We start from the raw sequence: 22276 nt of genomic DNA on the forward strand, positions 1-22276 counted from the left end.
GCCATAAAATGTTGATTCCTTCAGCTGTGGGGTGGCTGGATGGGCAGGGGAGGCCAGAGCCTCGGGAAGAAGCCAGCTCAGGGGCTCCTCAGAGGGTGGCCTGGGCTGAGTGGGAGTTTGGTTAGTGTACCTTACAATCCCCAAAGGAGCAAGCACAGGGGTGACATTTGCTGCGTGCTGAGTGAGACCCAGCAGAGAGTTGACTTCAGCTGCCAGCTGAGAGTATAACACTGTCTGCTGAAGTCAGAGACCCTGGAGTGGCTGGGAGGGTTGACAACCTTCCCAGCCACTCCAGGGTCCCTGGAAGCAGGGCATGCTGCCCAAGGTGCGATCTGCCAAAGTAGGGCACAGGAAGGCTGAGTAGGGTCTCGCAGTGGGAGCAGCTCCAAGCAGTAGCTCCACATGTTGGACTTTGAATATATCAGACACTTCCGTGTGTTCGCGGTGGCCAAGCTCTCAGCAGGGTGAAACCTTAAATAACACACAGGCCTTTTTTGAAAATTAGAACTTCACTATCTTTTGAACTATTTGATAGGAGAAAAAGTTCAAATGGATTCAAAATATATTTTCATTACCCTAAAAATGCCAGCATTTTATTTGTCAATGAAAAAAATGCATAATGAAAGAAAGAAAAAAAATTTTTAATTAAAAAAAAATTTTTAAGTGATATTTTAAAACATCAATTCAACAGTTACAAGAAGCATGGATTTCTGTTTTTATCACCTTCTCGGGTAGTTTCCCCACGATGATAATTATGAAGAATGGAAATACCATCTACCATCATTTAAAATTTTTTGATCCGGAAATGTGTGTCATCATTTCAAGTAGAAGGCCAGATGTAAACAAGCTTTGTTTGCGAAACCTGATTCAAGTTGCTACTTAAAAATTTTAAAAAGATGTTATTTGGAAGTTTTAGGCGCAGCCAGCATTTAACATTTTCTTAATGCCGTGCGTATTATATTTATTATAATTACATCGCATAAATAGAGGTCAAGAAATACAAAGAAATTTCTCACCAAGCCCTTTATAGATATAGCCAAATCGTTTCCGTGTACTCTAGGATAATACAGTAGTATTATCATTTTTTTCCTCAGTGTGCTATGACATGGAAAATGTTGGTCAGTACTTCCTTAAAGCACCTTTTACCGCTAGAAAATACTCAGCCCTTCTTGAGTTTTTTTTTTCTTATTGCAGGCAAGCCAGATGAGTAGGTAGGCAGGAAACAGTGCTGCGCAGGGGAAACCAAACAAAACCAAACCCACTGCCCTCGATTCTGACTCGAAGGGTTGCTATGAGTGCAGGGGGAACAGCCTGGGCAAAAGCAAAGAGGCGGAAGAGTAAGGGAATTCCTGAGACTGCAAGAGTTACCGCAACAATGAGAGGACTTTCTGGTTTTAAGTCGTTGACAGCACACAGCTTAACGTTGCAGGGCTTGGAAGAAAGGATCGAAAGGTGAAAATTAACCCTCACAAAATTAAAATCAATATTTGTATTTTATTTATATCATTTAATATGTTACACATACAAACGTGATGTAAGACATGCCCAAGGCCAAAAAGAATTTATGAGAGAAGCCAGGTATCTGGCTGTCCAGCCACTGCCTTTATCCACCAGCCTGTCCCTTCCTTTCAGATCATCTTCTCAAATTATCCATAGGAGATTTATTCACATACTCAATAAGAAAAGTATTTCTAATTATATCCGGCCTTTCTTAATATGAATGAGAATTATGCAGGGCCGCTTGATTGCCAACGTGCTTTTTTTGCCAAACAATTCCTTTTGACTTAAGAAAGAAGAGGCAGCTGCATTGTTTTCATAGCTATCCATATAAAAGAAGCCTTGGAATGAGGCTGACTCGTCTTGCTTTAAAAAGCTCCAAGGTAAGTGGGAACGGGACCTGGCTTTTCAAGAGGGACACTCAGGCCACGCCACCCAGTCTCGGCTGCAGCTGCTAGTTCTGGTCCTGCTGCTCTTTCTGGTACTGCAGGTTTTACATCTGGGTCCCTGCGAATTCTGTTGCCTTCTGTTTACAGGAGCAAGTCATACTGCAAATGGGATTTTTTTTTTTTTAAGTTAACTAATTAAGTGTTTTTCTCTTTTTCTTTTCCAGAACTGTCTCACTTCCAGGCTACCTCTCCTCACTTGCTAACGAGGTAAGATCTGGACTAACTAGTCCCTGAAGAATGTGAGAGCTTCTAGGATGGACTTATGTCACTGAGCAGCCTTTGAGAAAGTGCTTGTCTCAGTAAATACCCTCTAAGGATCTTAGTGCAGGGAAGTTGCTGGAGAGGGAGAAAAAGGATGACAGCTTTTCTTTTACAACAATGCTCCCAGCCTTATTGATGACTCAGCCACTGGTGAGGTGACGTTTTGGCAAGAGAATGGCTTTTGCTAGAATATTACTGTGTATCTGCAGGAAAGAAAAGTTGTCCTAAGGTCACCTTGCTAAAAATGTCAAATTCGATAAAAGTGTATCCATTTAGTAATAAACACACTGTCCAATAAATAAAAAAGGAAGTACCTCGGACTATGGTTCCTTTAAAGGTCTTTAGGACCCTTTGTGAAAGTCACCTCATCCAAAGCAGAGTGTTGTAGGAAACCAAAAGACCTTGGAATTTTGGTCACATAGATAATGAAGAGACTGACCTGCCCTACAACACTCTGCATTTCTAAAGAGAGACTGGTGGGCAGCTGATTAAAATGAGTTTCAAGTTAATTTGATCACGTAGCATTATTTGCCAAAACGGCTGCAAAGAATTCTTTCCAAGCCCAGATCTTTCTTCTACTGATGTTCCTGGCAACGTGCAGAAACACAGAATGGAGCAGCCGTGCCACTTTCTTCAGAAGGAAATTTGGGATAACAACAAAAATCATCTTCAGTGTAGAAGAGTGAGGATAACGCTTACTATGGTTTTTATCCTCAATTAGTACAGCTGGGTTAAACTGGTTAACTGGCTTTACTATGCAAAGAAATTATATTAGAGAAATTCTACAAAGAGCCCAATTAAAAAAAAGTGAACAAAATTAAAATCACAAAAGATAATGAACTTGAGCACTTCTGGCTGAACCTCTCCACGAGGAAATGAAGTTCACTTCCACTACATTGCAAGCAATGGGGCTTTGTTTCATTGTCCTAAATGATGTTTTACATGTAACTGGAAACCTGAACGATCTCATATTGCTGTTTTCCCAAACTATCTTCATAATATCTCACCTGTTGTGAATTAAGGAGGGCAGATATTATAATCCCTATTCTAAAGATGGAAACATCAAGGCTCAAAAAGGTCAAGTGACTCAGGCAAGGTCACAAGCTACTTAGCATTGCTAGGACTAGAAACCAGCTTCCTGATTAGAATGCCAGTCTTTGTGGATTGAAGAAGAGAACGTATGTAGATCCCTTGGTACGACATTGGGTACAAAATGCCACCCAATACATTTTAGTTCTTGTGATTATGGTTGCTTCAATAACCATAGCATGGCGTGCTGAAGACCTGCCTAGTGGGACACCCAACTGGGCCCATGAAATACAATCAATATAAAGACTTAGTGGTGTCTATGGCAGTCCAGAATCTCCAATGTGTAACGTTTTATATTCTTTAGGACTCCTGACCCGCAGCCATGAGTGCCGACTCGGAAATGGCTGTTTTTGGGGAGGCCGCTCCTTACCTCCGAAAGTCTGAAAAGGAGCGCATTGAGGCTCAGAACAAGCCTTTTGATGCCAAGACATCTGTCTTTGTGGCCGAGCCCAAGGAATCCTTTGTAAAAGGGACTATCCAGAGCAGGGAAGGCGGGAAGGTGACAGTGAAGACTGAAGGTGGCGCGGTGAGTACAGCCCCATGAATCTACCACATTGTATTGATGTTTTTTGCTTGGTCTCTCCATTGACACACATGGCTATCTTTCCTGTTTATCAGACTCTGACGGTGAAGGATGATCAGATTTTCCCCATGAACCCTCCCAAATTTGACAAGATCGAGGACATGGCCATGATGACTCACCTGCATGAACCCGCTGTGCTGTACAACCTCAAAGAGCGCTACGCAGCCTGGATGATCTATGTGAGTGCCCCCTCCTCTCAGTGTTCTTCATAATCTCTACCATCACCACCATGCGCCGTAGCAGCCCACTGTTTCCATTTATGCTACAAGGGACTATACACTGTTTTCACTAATAATATAACTAGTTAAAAGGTTTATTGTTGCCATTGTAAGGGACAACCCAACAACCTGCCAAAAGTCGCCCAAAGCCAGGGAAGCCATTGTCCATGTTGACTCGCTTTGCCACCCATCTCTTGAACAGACATTTAAGCGGCCACATACCTCAACAACATGCTTACGTATTTCCCCCCACTTCAGCTGCAGAATCATCCAGAGGGAAAAGATGAACTTACCTTTTAATACTTAAAAAATGATTTTCAATCACTTGTATTCTCACCTCTCCAAAATAAAAGTAATTTGTACCTGTGTGTTCTATTCCCTGCTAAGATAGAAATCACCTCCTCAGTGAAGCCTTTCTACCTTCCCCAGGCAGAACTGATGTTCTGCAAATTGTTTCTATCCCTGCAATCACGCTGACCTTGATTTTCCGTGATCACTAATCAACCTCTCTGTCTCCTCCACGGACTAGGAGTTCCTCAAGGGACATCATCTAATTTATGTTTCATTTCAAGTGCCTTGCCGAGTGCCTGGCACATAATAGGCACTCAGGAAATATTTTTGCATCGAATCTACTATGTTACATCTGTATTTTTGCATAGTTTAGCCAGTGCTGATGTTCAGCCAAGCAACACCTAGGCAGGCAGACCTGGTATTCATGGTCAGAGCATCCATTCTGATTGGTTGGTGTCTGTCCTGGACCCGTTGTCATGGATTTTTAAAATCTCCCTGTTGTAATCATAATATATTTATGTAATTTTGTGTTCTGTTTCTTTATAATTTGATAGCATTTTGCAAAATATTTTCTGTGTTACTGCCTACTTTCATGTTTCCTTTTAAAATGCCTGTGTCACATTGTCTTAAGACTTATCATGGTTCACCTAACCAGGCTCTTATTGTCAGGCACTTAGGTTGTGTCCAAATTTATATCTTCATAAGCTTGAACTATCTTAACATTGGAAACCCTGGTGGTGTAGTGGTTAAGAGTTTGGCTGCTAACCAAAACGTCGGCAGTTTGAATCCACCAAGTACTCCTTGTAAATCCTATGGAGCAGTCTATGTGTCCTACAGGGTTGGTATGTGTTGGAATTGACTCAGTGGCAATAGTTTTTTTTTTTTTTGGTTTTTAATGTTGAAAAGGAAATATATAGTCGTTTTCATGACAGTAGAAAAGTCTTATTGTATGCATAAAACAAAACAAAAACTAAAATGCCCATTGTTGCAGCCACTGTGTCAGTCCATCTCGGGGGGTTCTTCTTTTTTGCTGACCCTCTACTTTACCAAGCATGACGTCCTTCTCAAGAGACTGGTCCCTTCTGATGACATGTCCAAAGTATGTGATGTGAAGTCTTACCATCCTCCCCTCTAAGAAGCATGCTGATTGTACTTCCTCCAGGACAGATTTATTTGTTCTTCTGGCAGTCCATGGTATATTTTATGCTCTTTGCCAACACCATAACTCAAAGGCAACAACTCTTCTTCAGTCCTCCTTATTCGTTGTCGAGCTTTTCACATGCATACGAGGCAATTGAAAACACCATGGCTTGGGTCAGGTGCACCTTAGTCCTCAAGATGACATCTTTGTTTTTTTTTAACACTTTAAAGAGGACTTTTGTGGCAAATTTGCCCCAAAATAGGAATTCCAGAACACTTAACCGTGTTCACGAGAAACCTGTATGTAGACCAAGAGGCAGTCATTCAAGCAGAACAAGGGGATACTGTGTGGTTTAAAATCAGGAAAGGTGTGCATCAGAGTTGTATCCTTTCACCATACTTATTCAATCTGTGCTGAGCAAATAATCTGAGAAGCTGGACTATATGCAGAAGGACGTGGCATCAGGATTGGAGGAAGACTCATTAAACAACTTGCGATATACAGATGGGAATAGTAACAAGTCTAAATTGTGGTCCCTTCCCTTAAGGATTTTAGTTTTTGAAACTTCCAACTAGTTTTCATGCTGGTGCCTTGAAGAAATGTGAAGTATTTATTTAAGGTGCTCCATTTCTTTGTGTGAAAATTCATTTAATAAGTGAATTGCACAAATAACAGGAAAGGTCTCTGGTAGTTACTCTTCCTTGTTCCCTTGCATAGACCTACTCAGGCCTCTTCTGTGTCACCGTCAACCCCTACAAGTGGCTGCCGGTGTATAACCCCGAGGTGGTGACGGCCTACCGAGGCAAGAAGCGCCAGGAGGCCCCGCCCCACATCTTCTCCATCTCTGACAACGCCTATCAGTTCATGCTGACAGGTGAGTGATTCGAGTACTTTCTATGTACATACTCTTTAGAGCAGAACCGTAGGAGGAAGAGACTCTTATCAATCTTAGCACAGTCTCTGAGATGGTCACCTTTTGTTGGGGCTGGTGTATTTGCATGAGAGAAGGCTCCAGAAAGGAGAGAGTGTACAAGGTAATCTGCAATCCCTAATATTACATATTTGCCAGTCTCTTTAACTTTTAAAAATCTACAAAAGTTGGCCATAGTTACTTCTGAAGGGCTTAGAAACTCTAATAAATTTGAGCAAAAAAGAAAGTATATATATATGTATACTGTTGCCTTCAAGTCGATTCCAACTCATAGTGACCCTATAGGACAGAGTAGAACTGCCCCACAGGGTTTCCAAGGAGTGGCTGTTGGATTCGAACTGCCAATCTTTTGGTTAGCAGCTGAGCTCTTAACCACTGCACCACCAGGGCTCCAGATGTATATATATACATACATACAATCACACACACAAACTATATCTCTATTACCAAGAGCCAAAAAACAGAAAGAGTGAAATGTGCCCTCTGTGGCCTTATCCTTAAATGTGACTAATGAACAGCCCCTCCATATTGAGGATGGCACAAATGCTATTGCCCTTTGCCCAGAACCAACCTGAACACGTTCTACATTTTATGGTGCATCTGGTATAAAGACAGTTATGCCATGAATCAGCTTCCTAGAATATTGTCTCATTGCAGTGAATCAAAGGTACTTGTCACACCTTGGGAAAAGGCTCAGAGAAATCAGATTTCCTCTTCAGAAAGAGTAAAACATCAAAATGAACTTTCACTTTTCCCTAAAAATGAAAAAACTATGGGTGATCATGTCCGAAGCTACCACCTTGACTGCGCTTACCTTTCACCCACAAAACACCTCCAGTGCCTGTTGTTCCCCACTTACTGTGCCTACAGTAAATGTCACTAAGTCAAGCTGTCATCTAACCCCATTGAAGACCCAAGTTCACTTTTGATATTTGTTTAGTGGTAAAGTATTAAAAAGAAAAGATCTGGTGTTTCAGGAGAAAACAGCCATATGATACCTTATACGATGGCTTTCAAAGCTTTTTCTTTTCACCACAGAATGTCTTCTTCAGTTGAAATATTTATGGAGAGACTTGAATGTCAAACAGATAAAAGTGGCTGTGCTCTGTTTTAGTAGGTGCAAGTATATGAGGTTTGTGGGATCAGTGGGGTGTACAGAGAGGAGGCCTGAAAAATATGGTAGGTCTAGGGCTTGCCTAGGGATTGCAAAGCCCAGTGTGCAAATGGCTAAGTCCATTTCATTTTACTTTGTTTACCATTTACAAATATATAAGAAAACAGTCTTAAAACTCTACAATTTTTCTTTTGTAGACCGGGAGAATCAGTCGATCCTGATCACGTAAGTAGATTTTATGTTCTGGTTTGTGCTTTTTTTTTTTTTTGAAATTAATAAACTATTTTTAAAAGCAGTTTTAGGTTTACAGAAAAATGGAGCAAAAAGTACAGACAGCTCCCATATCACCCCTCCATCCCACATACTCACCTTTCCCCCCACCACGCACAGTTTCCCCCGTTTTAGCATCTTGCGTTAGTGTGGTACATTGATTACAACTGAGGAGTGAATACCACCTATTAGAGCTCAGTTGTACTGTACAGTTCTTTATGTCTTAAGAAACGTATCTTCCATTACAGTATCATGCAGAACAGTCTTACTGCCCTAAAAACGCCCTGCGGGCCACCTATTTATCCCTCTCTTCTTCCTCCCGAACCTCTGGCAACCACTGATCTTACTGTCGCAATGGTTCTGCCTTTACCAGAATACCGCATACTTTGTTTTAATGGTTGCGCTAGCTGTCATTTTGGGGACCTCATCTAATTTGGCTTCTCTCTGACAGTGGAGAGTCTGGGGCAGGGAAGACAGTGAACACCAAGCGTGTCATCCAGTACTTTGCAACAATTGCAGTTACTGGAGACAAGAAGAAGGAGGAAGTGACTTCTGGCAAAATGCAGGTGGGTCTGGCTGCCACGGTAAGAATCTCAGGTAAGAAACTCTCAAGGCCCAGGTGTGAGGACTGCTCTTTCCTTGCAGGGGACTCTGGAAGATCAAATCATCAGTGCCAACCCCCTACTGGAGGCCTTTGGCAACGCCAAGACCGTGAGGAATGACAACTCTTCTCGCTTTGTAAGTCTCTTGGAAACAACTATGGACACTTTTCATGGGTCAAAACTTATGGGAAGTTTGTGAATACATTCTCTGAATCTTTTTCATTTGTGTTGTATTACATCGTGGTTGTATCCTTCTTCTCTGAGCATGTAATAACATGGATTAAAGCCCCATTTAAAAGGGTATGTGTGGCCCTTTTCCTGATTCTTTCTTATCTGTCATATTCTTAACATCAAAGATAAAATTATTTTACCTACAAAATAGAAGATACACCTTTTTCCTACCTGATACAAATATCCTCTGAACTGATTTAATATTAAAACATTTGCATCTCCAGTATTTAGAGTATCTGAAAGATTTGGTACTATTTAAAAACAAAGTAATAACACTAGTTTTCCTTTCAAGGGTAAATTCATCAGGATACACTTTGGCACCACAGGGAAACTGGCTTCTGCTGATATTGAAACATGTAAGTGTCTACTGCCAAGTTACTGTCAAGTAGGGCTTAACCGCCCTTTAAAATCATTTCTGTTTCTTATGACCTATAAAATTTACCAATAATCAAATCTGCATCTCGTGAATTTTGACACTTTTCCTGTTTGCTATTTGTTTCCTTGTAGATCTGTTAGAGAAGTCTAGGGTTACTTTCCAGCTTAAGGCTGAAAGGAGCTATCATATTTTTTATCAGATCACATCAAACAAGAAACCAGAACTAATTGGTAAGAAATGTCATACCTTCCTTCTCAGAATTACTGCATCAGCACCTATAAATGCGTGATCCAACCTAGTATTCCATATCCGAATTTTGTTAAGTCTATAGTTCATTTTTTTAAAACTGCTTTATAATTTTTGTGAAAATTTACATGCCCTCATTACAACAATTCACAAGAAAAGCAAAAGGAAAACTGAAAATAACACCCCAAATTCTACGAAATAACCACTATGAACACTTGGATGAATGTCATTCTAGTAACCTTCTATCTCTATCTTTACTTACAGATAGATACATATAAATTTACCTAACTGGAATAATAGTTACATGCTTTTTTTTTTTCCCACTGAGCAGTAATATGGCTTTTTCTATGTCAATAAATACAGCCCTTCATCATTAATTTTAATGGTTGCATAGTATTCCATTCTAGAGCTCATCATAACTTACTTAACCACGCCCCTTTAAGGATATTTAGGTTGCTCCTAATTCTGGATTTTAAAGAGTAAACACTGTAATGAATATCTTTATAGATACAACTTTCCCTATTATGCGATTATCTTCTATGGATTATAGTGGTTTAAGAGAGTGGGAATGATAGGAGACACCAAAACTTCAAATTCAAGGTGTTTGAGGTGGTACTAAATATCCTTTAAAGCTCCCCTCAGAGCCCTCGTTCATTTTTCAACCAACCGTCATATAGTACCTTAGGTCTTGTCTGGCAGCCTCTTGTTTTTATGAAGTGAATAACTCTGCTGATATTTGCTCTATTCCATGCATTTAGAAATGCTTCTGATTACCACGAATCCCTATGATTACCCATTCGTCAGTCACGGGGAGATCAGTGTGGCCAGCATTGATGATCAGGAAGAACTGATGGCCACAGATGTAAGTTGAACACAAGAAAATTAGAATTGTTACATTGGAGCAGAGCCATGCTTCATCCAGATAAATACCCAGTCTCTTGGATTCAAGGCTGAGCATGGATATGTCACCTGGAGTCATCTGAAAAGATTAAGATGTGACCCTAAAACATTTTACTTTCCTTTAATAGTCTTCTAAAGAGCTGTCATTTCTGAATTTACCTAAACCATTTTAAAAAATCTATCTACTTGCATTAGACCCACACCAACTATGAAAATAACAAGTTCCTTCAGTTTACTATCATCGTCCTCTATCCTGTTTACTTTTGGGATCTTCAGAAGATATACACCTATAATTCTAATGCTTTGTGCTGGTTTCTGGTCAACCACATCTCTGTACACCCAATCTAAGAGGTTCCTTGATTCTCATTAGTGCTGGTTGTGCCCTCAGCTTGACCAACAAGTCAAGAATGGGAACATGAACTATGAATAGTAAGTTTGTGGATCATAATCTAACAGCTACCATATTGCTCATATTGGCAGAGTGCTATTGACATCTTGGGCTTTACTAATGAAGAAAAGGTCTCCATTTACAAGCTCACTGGGTCTGTGATGCATTACGGAAACTTGAAATTCAAGCAAAAGCAGCGTGAGGAGCAAGCTGAGCCAGACGGCACTGAAGGTATCAATGGAGTCATCTACTTGATTTCACATTTATCTGAAAATCACATTCTTAACTGGTTGCCCTTAAGTTTTCCTAGAACGATATATCTACTTCTAAGAACTGAGTTTCAAAGTATAACTAAGTAGTATACTAAGTGAAACATGGGTATTAGATGGATGGTTCCTACTATTTCTGAAGTTCTTTAGAGAATCAAGGTCTCGATCTTGGTGCAAAATGGGCAAAAATGTTCAAAAAGATACACTGAAAACACTGGACAAGATGATTGTAGCTTATATATATTAATATATCATATATATTAAGAAAGTGAGTTTCTTTGGGTCATAATAACATTGTTCTATCCTTACTTCCTTTTAGTTGCTGACAAGGCAGCCTATCTCCAGAATCTGAACGCTGCTGACCTGCTCAAAGCCCTCTGCTACCCCAGGGTGAAGGTTGGCAATGAGTACGTCACCAAAGGCCAGACTGTAGAGCAAGTAGGTTCAGAATTCAAATTTACTGCCAGGGAATGCAACCATCTTTAAAGTCTTCTAATAACGTCAAGAGTTCGATCTTTGCCCCTCAAGGTGTGCAACGCGGTGGGCGCCCTGGCCAAGGCCATCTACGATAAGATGTTTCTGTGGATGGTGGCCCGCATCAACCAGCAGCTGGACACCAAGCAGCCCAGGCAGTACTTCATAGGGGTGTTGGACATTGCTGGCTTTGAGATCTTTGATGTGAGTTACTAGCTGGTTGGTATTAGGGTTTTGCAACAAGGCAATGGAAATATCAATAAAGATGAATTGGTGACTATTATGACCTTTCCTTACCTTAACATAAAATGTTATGCTAAGGCTTAAAAAAGTGACTGGACAGCTAATCATTTATTGTAGTGGCAATTCTACTTCTATGAGAAACAAGATACTTAATGAAGAGTCTCCAATTTGCTACATGATCCAAAGGGAATTAGAAATTAGCTTGGTGTAATGAAAGCCTTTAAAAAGCTCACAAAGCAAAATAGGATTGATATAAAAATATTAAACTTGTGCAACATATAATATACTCTTTATGGAAGATAAATCATGCGTAAATACTCAGGTGGCTAATAAGGGCTGAGATTAAGTTAGTCATTTAGAGTCAGCATTAATCAATGCAATCAACTCTTATTTCTCCTCATTAATGTGGTATCATAGCATAAAAATTCATATTTGATTACAGAATATATTTTTTCCTATTTATAGTTTTTAAGAAGTTTATCTTATTTTTTTAAAACATAAAAGCAAAGCTTGAGCATCATAGAAAATATGAAAAATCAAGGGAAAACATTCCACCTAATTCAACTATTTATATCTAGTTAATATTAACATTTTAGTGGGTTTTGAAAAAAAATACAAGTATGTGTTATCATACTGGACATAATATTTAGTGTCTTGTTTTTTTTTCATATCACATTAAACAACAGAACTGGCAATCATTGTTCACTTGAAACGCTGAGCATGGTAACTTCCACGCAATAAGTCTTCCCCCAGCCAGCTTCTAAGATGTCTCAGGCTGCCTCTTAAATGAGTTAATAGAAAACTATCAGCCCTCTGGAAAATGCAGAAAGAATGGGAATAAAGCACAGGATGATTAAGTAGGACTCAGGAGAATACCCAAGAAAACAAGTGTAAAAAAAAGGGGGGGGGTGGTAATTAATAATGATACAGGATTTTCTATAAAATGGCAGCAGAGAAAAACAACAAATTCCACGTGCCCCTAAATCTTCCAGAACTTTCACCTTGAAAAGAATCTTTTCAGGCCAATGATTTTGACAGCTATAATCTAAAAGCTATTTGCACATATTTTTAAATTAAAAAGTCCTACATAAAAAATGCTGAATTTGCTTAAGAGAGAAGTAAACACATCTATTTATTTAGTTCAACAGCCTGGAGCAGCTGTGCATCAACTTCACCAACGAGAAACTGCAACAGTTTTTCAACCACCACATGTTCGTGTTGGAGCAGGAGGAGTACAAGAAGGAAGGCATCGAGTGGACCTTCATTGACTTCGGGATGGACCTGGCCGCCTGCATTGAGCTCATCGAGAAGGTATCCTCTCCTATCCGCCCATCCACTTCGAAGCCTCTTCTCACGTGCTCTGCTGCTTGTTACTGCAGCTCCTACTTATCCTACATGCATTTTGCCTCCAAATCTAGCCCATGGGCATCTTCTCCATCCTGGAAGAGGAGTGCATGTTCCCCAAGGCCACAGACATGTCTTTCAAGAACAAGCTGTATGAACAGCACCTGGGCAAGTCAGCCAACTTCCAGAAGCCCAAGGTGGTAAAAGGCAGGACTGAAGCCCACTTCGCCCTTATTCACTATGCTGGCGTCGTGGACTACAACATTAATGGTTGGCTTGACAAGAACAAGGACCCCCTGAACGATACTGTGGTCGCGCTATACCAAAAGTCCTCCATGAAAACTCTGGCGCTCCTCTTCTCTGGGGCACAAACTGGTGATGCAGGTAACACTCCAACCTCTACCACTTTCTCTAGGTATTATAAAACATGGTGTTAGATTAGAGTGGTGAGCTCATTTCTAGCCCTGGCAGAAGGGTTATAGGGACAAATACCTTGTTCCTTCAGGTTTTGAGTAGGTAAAACCTAGGCTTCTATGATTCTTTCCTGCATCTTCCTGCATATCTGCTGGATAGTATCTGGAGATATTTCAGGAAATATAGCAACCAACTTCTTTCTTTCAAGATTAGCTTCTATTGATGACTTTTGAAGTTAATATATCCTGAAATGTCCTAATATTGAGGAGTCCATGTATATCCGGGGAGGTGAATGCGCTTCACTTCATTTCCCAATATAGAAATAATCACAGCAAAATGGGTGAAAACTTAGTTGACAGATAAAGTTCATTCAGGATCAACAAAAGAGGCCAGTAGGGTCTCAAAATGTTCCATTTGATGAGCGCAGAAATCAGCAAGTAGATAGGAAGTAGCCCCGTCAATGCAAAAAATATATTTAAATGACACCTCTTCTTCTTTGTTTGTCCAGAGTCTGGTGCGCCTGTCAAGAAGGGTGGTAAGAAGAAGGGTTCCTCATTCCAGACTGTGTCTGCCCTTTTCAGAGTAAGGAAGATCCTGTTCCTGACACTCCCCAGTTACATTGGGAACTTGCTTTGGGAAGCACAGGATCTTTTCCCCACAAGTCATTTTGGAAAGGACTGACATGAATTGATGACTCCTGTTGATCTAGCACTGGAGAGAAGAGCTTTAAATTACTCACTATGTATTAGCTCCTCTTTCATCCTAAGCCAAATAACGAAGAATATTTTATAGGAAATTTCATAAAACTTAATGCTCTGTCGTTCGTAATCTAGTTGAGTCATGAAAATAAGCAATGATATGAACTCAGAGACTGAAATACATTAGGAAGACTAACGAAAATCTAGTAGCTTATCTACAGTGAACCTAAGATGGCGTCCTTGCTCTTAAATAGTCAATCCCCAATTATAACTAGTAGGATTATTCCCCTTATAGATAATCTATATTCCCCACAAATTGATGTATCTGGAAAGGGGGGAATCTACATTTGTAAGAAAACCAGAAAATGTGGTGCTGGCATGCATTTCCTTACTGGAGAGCTGTGGGGTTTGGTAGAAAAAAGAATGACCACACTCTATGTGAAGGCAATGGCCTCGTTGAATGCATGTGTGTGGAGAAGGGTGTACTGGGGAGGAAACTGCATCTCAGGAGAAGCATAACAAGATGCTACCTCAAATGAAAATGGTCTACCCTGGCCATTGAACTCAGCTACAGACCACGATTTTAAATCCCTAGATGCTCATAACCATGTCTAAAGTCTGTGATAATACAGGTTTTCCTAATTTTACAGGAGAATCTGAATAAGCTGATGACCAATTTGAGGAGTACCCATCCCCATTTTGTGCGGTGCATCATCCCCAATGAAACCAAAACTCCTGGTAAGAAGTTCTGGAGTGAAGGCACACAGCAGGTAGCTCCACCCCTTGCTCTGCACCCCGCAGTGAAATGGATGTGTTTTTTTTAGGTGCCATGGAACATGAACTTGTGCTGCACCAGCTGAGGTGTAACGGTGTGCTTGAAGGCATCCGCATCTGCAGGAAAGGGTTTCCCAGCAGAATCCTTTATGCAGACTTCAAACAGAGGTCAGGCTCTGCTTATAATGGCTCATCTTGAAGTTTAGCGCAAACAAATTTTATGCAAACAAAACCATTTAGTAAAATGGTAGCTTAATTTGCTACAAAAAAGAAATAAAAATTACAAGCCTCCAAATACTTTTAAAATATAGGTGTATGGCATTAGAGTACTAAGCAGAATTTTCACTGAGTTCACCATGCTCGTGGTTAGATCATAGTTCTGTACATTAACTTGAATAACTTAAAGAACTACTGGTTTTGAGTGCTTGATATGTATAAATTATCTCACTTTATCCTGATGAAATTCCAGTAAGTACTATTAATACCTCATTTTATAGATGAAGAAACTGAGGCTCAGAGGGATTAAGCTACTTGCCCAAAGTCACATAGCTAACATGTTGCCAAGTTAGGGACTCTCCCATACATGTAGTCATAAATAAGTCATTTTCTGTCCCTTCATTTGGTATTATGTATCTTCATCTTTTTCTGTCACACTCTAATTTCTCAGTGTTTCCCAGAAACAGAAGGCATATGACACAATAACACCTTGTCAGATCCACTTTTTCCTACCTAGAGAAGCCCGTCTCGAGAGTCAAAGAGAAGCAGATGGAGAGATAGGGGCTGGGTGGCACCTGTAAGGATCTGGGCGTCTCCGAAGCCCGGGTCTGGTGGAGTTGACAGAGAACTCCAAGGGCTCAAGATCCAAAGCACCCCAGAAATAAAGAAGCCCTCTATGTAATTTGATTTTAGGTGATTAGGACATTTTCCCATACAAAAGTGTACCTTCTACCAGACTCCTCAATAAAAACTTGCTTTCTAGGACTCAGGACCTTAACAAGCAAATGCAACTAGCAAGGATGACATACTACATTTTATTAGTCATTTATACCTTAATGTGAACAAGATTATTCACATTCCTGAGAACAGGGTCTGATGAGGAGAAAGGAAAGGTGCAACTGTGAGGGAAGGTATAATTGAGCAAAAATATAAATTGATACTAGATTGACCATCCATGTACCCAATGTCCTCCCAGTGAATAAGAATAAAAAATAGCTTTGATTCTTTAATGAATCATTTAATGCTTAGCTACAATTAGTGTCATCAGTTAACCGAAAAAAAAAAACCTATATTTACCTTAACAGATACAAGGTACTAAATGCAAGTGCTATCCCTGAAGGACAATTCATCGATAGCAAGAAAGCTTCTGAGAAGCTCCTTGGGTCCATTGACATTGACCACACCCAGTATAAATTTGGTCACACCAAGGTAATAATTGTTTACATTTTATCTGATGCAAATCCTGTCCCTTTGAAGTTTATGATCTGAAACTTTGCCCATTTGCAGGTCTTTTTCAAAGCTGGTCTTCTCGGGCTCCTAGAGGAGATGAGAGATGAAAAGCTGGCCCAGCTGATGACCCGAACTCAGGCCAGGTGCAGAGGGTTCTTGGCAAGACTGGAGTACCAGAGGATGGTAGAGAGAAGGTACAAAAACATATTTATATCCATATCTTCCTTCTTCAGGAATACATTTGAGGTGGCTTACAGTTAAGATTCAGATGTAAGTCCACCAAAGTAAGAAGGAGTGAATATCCTATAATGAAGTGGGGACATACATGTACCAAAGATGGGGGTTATCATCATGGAATACATTCCAAACTTTCAGGTTAAAAAACAGAATATCAAATGTGCCTGGTTCTTAGCTAACAAGAAAAATACACCGTTGAGTAAGTGGGGGTAAACTTTCGCCCTAGCACTTGGTTTTAATGTGAATTTTATGGGTAGATCATTAAGTAAGTGACATTGACCTGCAAAACAGATGATATTTTTAATAGTGGTTTTATAAAACACTATTCTGAAACTTCTATTTGATCATTTTTATTATCAATCTGTCATGATTGAGACTATTGAGAACACTTATCGGTGAAAGGTTTTTTTGCAGTAAGTTAATACAATCTCAATGAGGGATGTAGCTTTCTGGTGGTCTAATGTGATACAGCGACAGAGTTCAAAGACTGTAGAGTCAGGTATCTCAAACTGCAGGTTGCAGATGACCAGGACCCAGAGTGAGAAACGCATTTTACATTGCCACCTATACATCCAAACATATGTGTGCATGTGTGTATAAATAAACAATTTATGTGAAACAAATTTTATTCTTGCCACCTGTAATCAGTGCCATTATGTTCTAGGGTATTCTATCTCGTTAAAAATAGTAAACCTTGGTCATGACCCCAACTTACTATTGACGTGTGGTTTGAAAAATATTACATTAGAAAATACTGAGAGACACAGGAAAAACAATATATACATATTTTAAAAATTATATAAAATTTTTAATATAAATATATATAATTGTTTATATATGAGGGCAATTAATTTCTAAAAACAATTTTGATTAAAACAAATGTCATGATATTATAGAGTAGAATGCAAAATTCACATAACACATAAGACCAGAAATTTTCAAAGAAATTTTGAGTTTTTAATGAGTCTCTATATTCCATGCCACACACCCCTTAGGTGTCTGGTTTCCTCTTCACTGCCCTTTGTGGTATTTTAGTTGGAAAGTTTGAGAAGCACTGATATGGAATGATGCTTCTCAAAGGGTGGTCCTTGGACCTGCGTCAGCAATTTTCCTGTAAACTTGTTAAAAATGCAAAATTTTTGCCCCTCACCTCCCCAGACCTTCAGAATCTGAATCTGTGAGGTAGGGCCCAGGAATCAGTGTTGTAACAAATCCTCCAGGTGATTCTTATACACACCCAAGTTTGAGATGCACTGATAATGCTTAGCATATAACCATATCATAATGAGTAATTAGCAAGTCCTTGACCAACATCTCCCAAATATAATTTGTTCCCTCTCTGGAGCCCTGGTGGTGCAGTGGTTAAGAGCTCAGGCTGCTAACCAAAAGGTCGACAGTTCGAATCCACCAGCTGCTCCTTGGAAACCCTATGGGGCAGTTCTACTCTGTCCTATAGTATCGCTGTGAGTCGGAATCGACTTGATGGCAATGGGTTTTGAACTTTTGAAAGAAGGTGAGGACCAAGCTGGGAGCAGAACCTCCAACTCTCACTGGTGAGACTTTGTCTCGTTTCCTCACCCACACAGTATCTAATTTACATCAATTAAATTTCAGGGAAGCCCTTTTCTGCATCCAGTACAACATCCGTGCCTTCATGAACGTCAAGCACTGGCCCTGGATGAAGCTGTTCTTTAGGATCAAGCCCCTGCTGAAGAGCGCGGAGACCGAGAAGGAGATGGCCACCATGAAGGAGGAGTTTGAGAAAATCAAAGAAGAACTGGCTAAGTCAGAGGCCAAGAGGAAAGAATTGGAAGAAAAGATGGTATCATTGTTGAAAGAAAAAAACGACCTGCAGCTTCAAGTTCAGTCTGTAAGTAGTGGTGTCAACTCAGGGACCAGTAATTGGGATGCAAGAGCTAGAACTCTGGCCAATTACCTACCAGTAGTGGGTTGTACAGTGAGCATGGGAGACACTCACGGGAGTGAGAAAGTGAACGCACTCAGACGGTATTAATAAAAGCCCAATATATTCCTTCATGGCCCAGTAAACACCCCAAACCAGCACTAGGGCAATGAGGTGCATCTTTCATTCTACAAAATTCTATAAAACTATATGATTTATAGGAGTCCCCGGGTGCTGCATATGGTTAAGCACTCGAATACTAGCTGAAAGGCTGGCAGTTCAGACCCAACGAGAGGTACCTCAGAAGAAAGGCCTGGTGATCTGCTTCTGAAAGGTCACAGCCTTGAAAACCCTACGGAGTGGTTCTGCTCTGCATATGTGGGGTTATGAGTCAGAACTGACAGCAACTAAACAGCAACAGGATTTATACTTCTTTTCCATCCAAAGGCAGTCCTTGAAAGTGATTTTAACATGAAACCATCCCAAATAAAATACTGAAGAGTGGATATCATAGACAGTGATTTTTTTTTTTTTAAATCTAAAACTTCCTTGAATTACTAGACGTCCAATGGGTCTTAAATCACAATATGAACAACTTACTGGGGCAGTAGTCTACATCAAATTCTACTGAATTATTGTTTGTTACTGATTTCAGAAACTCCAGTTTACCCTTTTCATTCCATCTTCACAATCAGCGCCTCATCATGTCGCACCTGGATTACTGCAGCACAACTAAGTTGTTCTGCCTCCCCCAGCCTCGCTCTCCTTCCATCCAGCCTGCTCACTGCTCACTCCTGGACCAATCATTCTAGAACTGCTTCCATCTTTCTGAAATCTAAATTATAAGCCTGTTTTTCATTTGGAGCAAACTAAATTGGTCTGGTATAATTTACTCATCAAAAAGTCATATATTTTTTCTGTTGATTGAGATTAGTCTCCTCTGTCAAGTTTGGGCAGTGTAATGACTCCTTCTTCTAGGTTACAGAAGGGAAAAGAACCGTTTTTCTGCCCTTCTTCCCCCAATCTATCCTGATTCTCTCATGTTGTCCCCAGAGGATGACTCAGAATCTGGCCTACACCACTACGGTCGTGCATCACTTAACATCCAAGATGTGTTGTATGAAATAGGACGTTATGTGATTTGGATGTTGTGCAAACACCGTATTACGTACAGGCAGTCACCGAATTATGAACCAGTTCCATTCCTAAGTCTGTCTTTAAGTCAAATTTGTACATAAGTTGCAACAGTCAGGTACGGTTTGTAGCATGTACCTTGAGTTTTTAATATAATAGGCTTTACAGGGCTTGGGACCATGGACGTGTATGTGGTCAGATGCTGCCCAAATGGCCATTATGTGGCACATGACTGTATATTCACTACCTGGCTTTGTGCAGCACATTTTATTCTTTCATATATTCAAAAGCTGATGTTGTGGATCAGTGAGGAATGTACATTCCACTCCAATTTTGCTCTCATTTCCTTCCCAACCCTAGTCCCAGTGACTGCAAACATAGCAGGTTAACAGGAGTTTTTTAAATTAAATTATGCCTCGACCTGAACTTTGAGCGTTACAGCCAGGGTCATCCTCCAATGCTACAGCAAAACATATTTCAGTAGCAACTACCTCTTGAATTTCTCCTGCTGGAATGCCTTCTCCTCTCCTTCTCTACTGCCCAATAAATTAATTTCTATAAAAGCAAATCCTACCCATGTCTCAAAGTCAAACTCAAATACCACCTCTTTAATGAAATTATCTCTGATTGAACTTCTCTGATCTCTATGTCACTGATTGCTTTCTCCATTAATGATGGCATTTTGGGGGTAGATTTTTCTAATCACTGTAGAATAAACTCTTTTGAAGGAACAGGACAACATCTGACATATTTTGGGTTTCCCACAATGTGGAGTATCCTGCCTTTGCATACTGTAGCTGGTTTGTGAAACGAAAGTTTGTTAAGACACAAATAAATGAATGTAGTAAATCCAAAGGACCAATGGCAGAAATTTACACTGTTATCATTGTAAAATATTTCGTTCTTTTATCTCAAATTTAATTTTGTTTCCAACTCAAGGAAGCTGAAGGCTTGGCTGATGCAGAGGAAAGATGCGACCAGCTGATCAAAACCAAAATCCAGCTCGAGGCCAAAATCAAAGAGGTGACAGAGAGAGCCGAGGATGAGGAAGAGATCAATGCTGAGCTGACGGCCAAGAAGAGGAAACTGGAGGATGAATGTTCAGAACTGAAGAAAGACATAGATGACCTTGAGCTGACACTGGCCAAGGTTGAAAAGGAGAAGCATGCCACGGAAAACAAGGTATGAGGCATACATACGTAAAGCTTGTGTGTGGGTGCATTCTTAAATTCCGGAGTACAGCATAAACCTGAATCTACCAAAGTATGACTTTCAATGCAAAGCATTTTTGCCTCCTAAGGTGAAAAACCTCACAGAGGAGATGGCAGGCCTGGATGAGACCATCGCAAAGCTGACCAAGGAGAAGAAGGCCCTCCAAGAGGCCCACCAGCAGACCCTGGATGACCTGCAGGCAGAGGAGGACAAAGTGAACACCCTGACCAAGGCGAAAACCAAGCTGGAACAGCAAGTGGATGACGTAAGTCTAGTATTATCCAGGAAAGTATTTTCTTCTAAAGAAAGATAAGCATTCATTCTGACTCAATATTATTAATGTTTAGCTTGAAGGGTCCCTGGAGCAAGAAAAGAAACTTCGCATGGATCTAGAAAGGGCTAAGAGGAAACTTGAGGGTGACCTTAAGTTGGCCCAAGAGTCCATAATGGATATTGAAAATGAGAAACAACAACTTGATGAAAAACTGAAAAAGTAAGTATGGAAGAATCGCCTATGAACTTGCTTCCAGATGTTAGATGCGGACCAAATTGCTAACCTTTGCTACTTGTCAAAAAGGAAGGAGTTTGAAATCAGCAATCTGCAAAGCAAGATTGAAGATGAACAGGCCCTTGCTATTCAGCTGCAGAAGAAGATCAAGGAGTTGCAAGTAAGGACACGATTTCCATCTATCCAGCTCACAGAGGCCCAGTTACGACAGAAAGGAGCTGAGTTTGTGCTTTTCACTGTTTCCAGGCCCGCATTGAGGAGCTGGAGGAGGAAATCGAGGCAGAACGGGCCTCCCGGGCCAAAGCCGAGAAGCAGCGCTCTGACCTCTCCCGGGAACTGGAGGAGATCAGCGAGCGGCTGGAAGAAGCTGGAGGGGCGACTTCCGCCCAGATTGAGCTGAACAAGAAGCGGGAGGCTGAGTTCCAGAAAATGCGCAGGGACCTGGAGGAGGCCACCCTGCAGCATGAGGCCACGGCGGCCACCCTGAGGAAGAAGCACGCGGACAGCGTGGCCGAGCTCGGGGAGCAGATAGACAACCTGCAGCGGGTCAAACAGAAGCTGGAGAAGGAGAAGAGTGAAATGAAGATGGAGATTGATGACCTTGCTAGTAACGTAGAGACTGTCTCCAAAGCCAAGGTACCATAGGAAATTGGTACTATAGGAAATTGTTATTATTTTTTTTAAATCATTTATGTACATATCATAGTTTGTACTAGGCACTGTATGCATATTATGTCTTTTGTTATTAACAGTAATCCAAGGAAGTTAGCAGGAAATACATTAGCTTTTTTTTTTTTTTAATTATTATTTCCATTTAACAGAGAAAGACACTGAAATTCAAAAAAGCTAAGAGCATCGGCCATGTCACACAAGTAATAAATAGTAACACCAGCTTCTGATCATAGGTCATCTGTGCTCTCCAGGTCTCCAATTGGAAAACACAGGTCTCCGATATTTACAATTAGCCAATAAGCAAAATGTAATTATACATAAAGGCAAAGAACTATATATGAGTATGCTTCTAGGAAAAATA

At 40.5% G+C, this 22276-nt stretch overlaps 1 protein-coding gene across 1 annotated transcript in view; it reads left to right on the forward strand.

Moving 5' to 3' along the window:
• The first annotated feature begins 1911 nt into the window (after nucleotides 1–1911).
• The window catches only part of LOC126063256 (myosin-2), a 28712-nt gene continuing 8347 nt past the window's right edge, over nucleotides 1912–22276 (forward strand). The window contains exons 1-27 of the mRNA XM_049861503.1: nucleotides 1912–1978; nucleotides 2111–2153; nucleotides 3601–3822; nucleotides 3915–4058; nucleotides 6247–6403; nucleotides 7772–7799; nucleotides 8296–8410; nucleotides 8490–8582; nucleotides 8970–9033; nucleotides 9185–9283; nucleotides 10058–10161; nucleotides 10680–10818; nucleotides 11176–11294; nucleotides 11385–11534; nucleotides 12714–12884; nucleotides 12992–13301; nucleotides 13840–13913; nucleotides 14680–14767; nucleotides 14854–14971; nucleotides 16105–16228; nucleotides 16307–16443; nucleotides 18101–18356; nucleotides 20463–20705; nucleotides 20824–21000; nucleotides 21083–21228; nucleotides 21313–21403; nucleotides 21490–21879. Coding sequence (XP_049717460.1) covers nucleotides 3619–3822; nucleotides 3915–4058; nucleotides 6247–6403; nucleotides 7772–7799; nucleotides 8296–8410; nucleotides 8490–8582; nucleotides 8970–9033; nucleotides 9185–9283; nucleotides 10058–10161; nucleotides 10680–10818; nucleotides 11176–11294; nucleotides 11385–11534; nucleotides 12714–12884; nucleotides 12992–13301; nucleotides 13840–13913; nucleotides 14680–14767; nucleotides 14854–14971; nucleotides 16105–16228; nucleotides 16307–16443; nucleotides 18101–18356; nucleotides 20463–20705; nucleotides 20824–21000; nucleotides 21083–21228; nucleotides 21313–21403; nucleotides 21490–21879 — 3741 coding nt within the window. The 5' untranslated portion in view covers nucleotides 1912–1978; nucleotides 2111–2153; nucleotides 3601–3618. The remainder of the gene's footprint in view (nucleotides 1979–2110; nucleotides 2154–3600; nucleotides 3823–3914; nucleotides 4059–6246; nucleotides 6404–7771; nucleotides 7800–8295; nucleotides 8411–8489; nucleotides 8583–8969; nucleotides 9034–9184; nucleotides 9284–10057; nucleotides 10162–10679; nucleotides 10819–11175; nucleotides 11295–11384; nucleotides 11535–12713; nucleotides 12885–12991; nucleotides 13302–13839; nucleotides 13914–14679; nucleotides 14768–14853; nucleotides 14972–16104; nucleotides 16229–16306; nucleotides 16444–18100; nucleotides 18357–20462; nucleotides 20706–20823; nucleotides 21001–21082; nucleotides 21229–21312; nucleotides 21404–21489; nucleotides 21880–22276) is intronic.

This window comes from Elephas maximus, chromosome 19 (genome assembly GCF_024166365.1).
Source record: "Elephas maximus indicus isolate mEleMax1 chromosome 19, mEleMax1 primary haplotype, whole genome shotgun sequence".
NCBI lineage: Eukaryota > Metazoa > Chordata > Mammalia > Proboscidea > Elephantidae > Elephas > Elephas maximus.